General features: G+C 44.2%; 1 protein-coding gene across 1 annotated transcript in view; it reads right to left on the reverse strand.

Annotated features, from left to right (window-relative positions):
• The window catches only part of TCIRG1 (T-cell immune regulator 1, ATPase H+ transporting V0 subunit a3), a 28,442-nt gene that overhangs the window by 6,599 nt on the left and 16,518 nt on the right, over positions 1-5,325 (reverse strand). The window contains exons 11-15 of the mRNA XM_018573053.1: positions 2,837-2,976; positions 2,534-2,691; positions 2,328-2,421; positions 1,272-1,390; positions 201-414 (exon numbers count right to left, since the gene is read on the reverse strand). Coding sequence (XP_018428555.1) covers positions 201-414; positions 1,272-1,390; positions 2,328-2,421; positions 2,534-2,691; positions 2,837-2,976 — 725 coding nt within the window. The remainder of the gene's footprint in view (positions 1-200; positions 415-1,271; positions 1,391-2,327; positions 2,422-2,533; positions 2,692-2,836; positions 2,977-5,325) is intronic.

Raw genomic sequence — 5,325 nt, forward strand, 5'->3', positions numbered from 1 at the left:
GGCGAGGGGAGCGGGGGGGGGGGGGGGGGGGGTGGAGGGATTGGGGTGTTCACATTAACTGCAGATTCTTATAGTGAGCTATACACGCGATACCCGAAATCGTCATCCATCCCTAGCTGATGTATATGTTCTATTATTACACTGCATAGGTCTATGTCGGCTGCTGATTGACATCTTGTTCAATGGCGGATGAAGCTCACCTGCCCGGTGTAGAGATCTTTGTTGTCCTTATTCTGGCTGAAAAGGAACATGTTAATGAAATGAATGAGCAGGCTTGGAGCCCCCTGAGCTTCCTTTACATCCCATGCAAACCACTTGTAGAAAATCATGAACACCAGATATCCAAAGAGGCAAAGCAAGAAGAGCAGCTCTGGGATGGACACTACGAGGATGCGGTACTTCTGCTTGAAGTGTCTGCAAGAGAAAAGAGCAATATGAAAATGCTCTACCCTCATCTACTACACAACAACCGACCAACCAACATTCCCGCCACCCCAACACACACACTGCAACCAATCAGCTTCTCTCATTTTCAAATCTTATGAGCAAATGGAGCAAACTGAATAGCGGTAAGTTGCTTTCTACATTTAGTCCTGCTTTGGGAAGGCAGGACTAAATGTAGTGCGAGGAAGCCGCTTGTGCGTTTACAAGTGATCGCAGCGATGTCACCACGATCTCTTGTAATATGTCTGCAGCCTGTCCGTCCTCCCCCCACACCTACCTCTCTCCTCTGGCTCCGTCCTCCCCCTGGCCGCCGAGTCTCTCTCCTCACTGGCCGCCGATGCAGGGAGCAGAGCGGCAGAGTTAAAACTAACCCTGCTGCTCTGTTTATGCAGTGAGAGGGGAGAGCAGTCTTTCCCCTCTCAGCTGTCACAGGAGTTCCAGCACAGTGCTGTGCTAGAACTCCTGTATTGGAGGTGGCAGGGTCAATAAAGAGAACCTGTCACCTCCAAATGCTGTCACACAGGGGTTTGTTAGCTCCTGTGTGATGGCAATAAAGTTAAGTGAAAATTTTTTTTTAAAAAAGGATTAAAAGGGAAAAAATAAAAAAGGTGATTAAAAAGTAAAATTGGTTCGTGGGGCACATTGCGGAACCTGGCCTTGGGGCAGCAGGGAGAGTAAATCCAGACAGGGCTGTGCCGTGTAAATCTGAGGTCTGGATGGATAGAAATACAAAAACATTTCCCTTATATATTTTATTGATGGATTTAGCAGTTTGCCTGGAGTTCAGCTTTCAGTTCAACAGGGTTGCATGTCATCATTGTACTCACATGAAGTTAAAGATACTCAGAAACACTCCAAAGGACATATGGGTGACACCTAGAATAACAGACATCTTCATCTTGAAGGAGTTCAGGAATGTCAGGCGATTGATGGCAAAGCTCCACATCTGGAATGAAAAAAACCAAAACATGGATTCCATTTAGGCAGATAGGACCATGCCAACTAAATGGTAGATTACAGTAGGAGGGTCAGTAGGAGGCCAAAAAGGGTCTTAAATGGAAACCAGTGTATTTTCAGGAAGATGTAACTTATTATTGCAACCTGAAAGTACTGGTGCCATCCCCTTGCAGTACTTCTTTCCAGCACAAGATGTCCTCCTTACTGAATGATGGCCAGAATCATTCAATCCATTTCCTCTGAGCCTAGGCCCTCATGTACCCGCCCCCAGCCTGTGACTGGCCCCTTTCTTTGCCCTCTCCTCTATCAGCATGCTTCCTATCAGCATATGAACGGTACTGCTTCTTTCTCTCCAATCCTGAGCTCTGCTGTATAGGAATTGCAAGCGGTTGATGCCAAGGAAAAAAAAAAAAAATATGGAGGATGAGAAAACTACATTAATGTGTTTTATTTCTATCTGAAATTGAGCTTTAACATATAAAGTTCGTACAGCAGAGTTCATGGGGTTGGGGAGGGGTGTGTGAAGCAGGAGCCAATCAGCTGTGCTTCAGTGTAAGGAATGAGAGAGAGTCTTATTATTGTGCTGCTTAGGAGAAATTGAAGGTCTCCCTCATACTAGAAATGGTGTGTCAGAGCGGTGTACATTTCATGTACTATCATGTAGTAGAAAATACAGCTTAACATATTAAACACACACACGAAAAGACAAACAGCATAGAGCATCGGTGGTCAACCTTGGCACTCAAGCTGTGGGTCGAACTACAAAATTGCATGAGGCATTGAAAGACGGATAGCCACAGCCACAGGCAGAGGCAGATAGCCATCATGGCAGAGGCGGATGCATAATGGGATTTGCAGTTTCACCACAGCTGGAGTGCCAACGCTGCCTACTCCTGGCATAGTTGCAATATTATAAAAGACCTTACCGGATCAATGCCGAATGGGTAGACATTGGTGAAGACATTGGTTATATTGGGGTCCAGTGGTACAGGAACAAAATTATTCCTCAAGATTTCGCTCCTAAATAGGGAAATTGTCATAGGTAAATATACACAAAACATCACATTCATATATTTCCCCACGCTAAAAGGGAACCCATCACATTCAATATCCTATTGATCTTTTCACTTACGTCCAGTTCTTATCTCTGGCCATTGCTGCAACGCTCCACCCTGAATTAAAGATGACAGTTGCCCGGCTGAAGCATTCGTTATAGACAAAACCGGTGTAAATGGATAACAGGCCCATGAGTAGAATCAGATACCGGCCTCCAAAACACATAGAGAATATCTGACCAGATTAAAAAAAACAAAAAACACAAGGAATAATAAAAATAGTAAAAACAACAACAACAAATACAAATGTAAAACAATATAATAATAAATTATTATTTTGTAATAGTCACTATCAATCTTCTAATGTTCCGGCCCCTCACCTCATTCTCAGAATTTTTCAGCTTTGGGTTATCCTCTCCAAGAACTAGCCAAAGGGCAAACAGGAACATCAGGAGCCCATGGCCAACATCACCAAACATAACGGCAAAGAGAAACGGGAATGTTATGATGGTAAAAAGAGCTGCAATTTAAAACACAGAGAGAGGGATTGTTAAAAATAAAACAATGATACACAGTTAGCATCTAATGGACAAAATAGACTGTACATTACAGTAATGAACGGGGGAAGCTTGTTGTAGTCTCATTAACAAAATTGATTCTTGTGAAATATTTATTTTTGCACATGGTTAACAGTGAACTATATACAAAGGGGTTGTCCCATGTTTGACCAAATAACTTTAGACCAAATGACAAAAATTCCTAGAAAAACCATAGCCAAGTATAAAAAACCTATAGTTGTGTGTGCGCAGGTGTATCCAAATGGGTGACGGGCTTCTTAAAAATGTCAAAATATAGTCCACAAACTGAATCAGAAGGAGAAGATGGTCCAACATGTCCCAATAGCAGATGGGTGGTGGTAAAAAGGCAGGTGGTGAAAGATTCTGGGCCAACAGATACAACATGGCCTTTCCGAGAGTCCTTTTAACATGGTCTGGGGGGACTAGGCAGGTGTGATATTCAAGTGCCGAATAGAGAAACCAAGCGTTGGACCAGCTGGAGGACCATGAGGTTGCAATAATTGTGGGCTGGTTTAAAATGTCCTGATAGCAGAAGAACACCACAGAAAATAATACAATACAATGTATTATGAAGGGTGGTGCAAACTACTAAAACCTTCTTAATTCAATATGGCTGCCTATCCACTGCAGGTTAAAAGGAAAAAAGTGCTCATTAGTACTATTAGTTCCCAAGGAAGGTGGTCTAATAGCCTCTTCCTGGCTTACACATATAGTGTAGCTCAGGGTTCAAAATTTCCACTCGCCTGCTCGCATTTGGCGAGTTAAAATAAAGTGAGGGCGAGTGAAAATTTGGGTCTCCAAGTACCGGTCTGCGGCCCAACTCCGGCACGCGAGCCGGTAATATGAGCCCAGCAGCCAGCTGACATGTCAGGCACGCGGTCGCAGACCGCGTACCTGACTTGCGGGAGAAGCTCCACGGTCTGCATCTGTGTCGGATGCAGACCGCAAGGCAGCTCCTGTCAGCTCTGGCTTCCTTCGGCCAGAGCTCTGAATAGTACAATCTGCCCATCTTGGACAGGCACATCGTACTTGCGATCATCGCAAGTCCTCCCTGCTGAGGGGCGGGCTTCTGATGATTGCAGTGCAGAGCGGGCAGTGTGCGCTTGCGCACACCGGCCCGTTCAGCATTCGTCTTCCGACCACGCCACCAAAAATCGGACGATTTTCGGCGGGTTTACCAGTGTGCTTGGAAGATGAAAGACTTGCGACCTTACAGTAGAAGTGGTCACACGCTGCCCATACACCTGCCGATTATCGTACGATCGCGGGATCACCCACAACTATCGTACTATAATCGGCAGGTGTATGGGCATCTTTAGTGTAGGTGTATATTAGGCCCCATTCACACCTACAGTATATTTCAGGTGTGATTAGGGATTCCCGTGTCAGGAACTTGCGTTTTCCTGCAGCAGGAACCCCTAATCTGCCGTTTACAAGCGGAAACTATTATAAGATTATTTAAGAGGGTGTGTTTAGGGGCGGAGTTAAGGCCGGGGCAGGGTAAGGGTTAGGTGGGGCAACTGGTGGCTAGTAACTCTTAAGGCCTGGCTAGTAGCTCAGGACTTAATTTTGAGCCCTGGTGTAGCTAGTGCTATGCACTGAGTCTTCATGCACTGGGTGGGACCTGCTAGCACTATTGCTAGTCAGTTCAATAGTCCAATATCAGGACCTTTGGAGTTTAGAAAGATGTAGTATATAGATATTATGCAAGTTACTTTTATTTCTTGAGACATTTTCCATGTAGGCATAAATCGCTTCTCTTTGAATAGCTAACCAACATGTTAAGCGTGAAGTTATCACAAGTAACAAAATACCCTAGTACTGATTTATTGAATTTAGATAAGAAGTCAATTAATAACAGCCTCAAGCTGTTTGAATGCCTGTACAAGAGAGGCATTAACAGCTCTGAGGAAAAGGGATACAGATCCCTTGAAACGCATTGGCTATTATCCATTGACTTCTCATCAATTAATATGTACTAGACTAATCTTTTACTAGTGGTGCTCTCAGTCTCTATACATTGTCTGATCACTTTGGGGACCCATGGGATACCCCTTAGGATAGAAAGCTGCCTCTTGTGACCAGGGATCATACCAGACCATGTACATATTTGGGATCAGCACTCCAACTAACAAGTAATTACTTGGCACTTTGAGAAGCTACAAGCACCAATACAATATATGCCAGTGTAACTAAAGAACAGTTAAAAAAAGTGTTAAGCCCTTCATGTAAAATCATTATATACTGTACAGACAGCATTCATCTGCATGTTCCATTTATAGAGGGGGGGT

This window comes from Nanorana parkeri, unplaced genomic scaffold (genome assembly GCF_000935625.1).
Source record: "Nanorana parkeri isolate BGI_ZX_2015 unplaced genomic scaffold, ASM93562v1 scaffold2217, whole genome shotgun sequence".
Lineage (NCBI taxonomy): Eukaryota > Metazoa > Chordata > Amphibia > Anura > Dicroglossidae > Nanorana > Nanorana parkeri.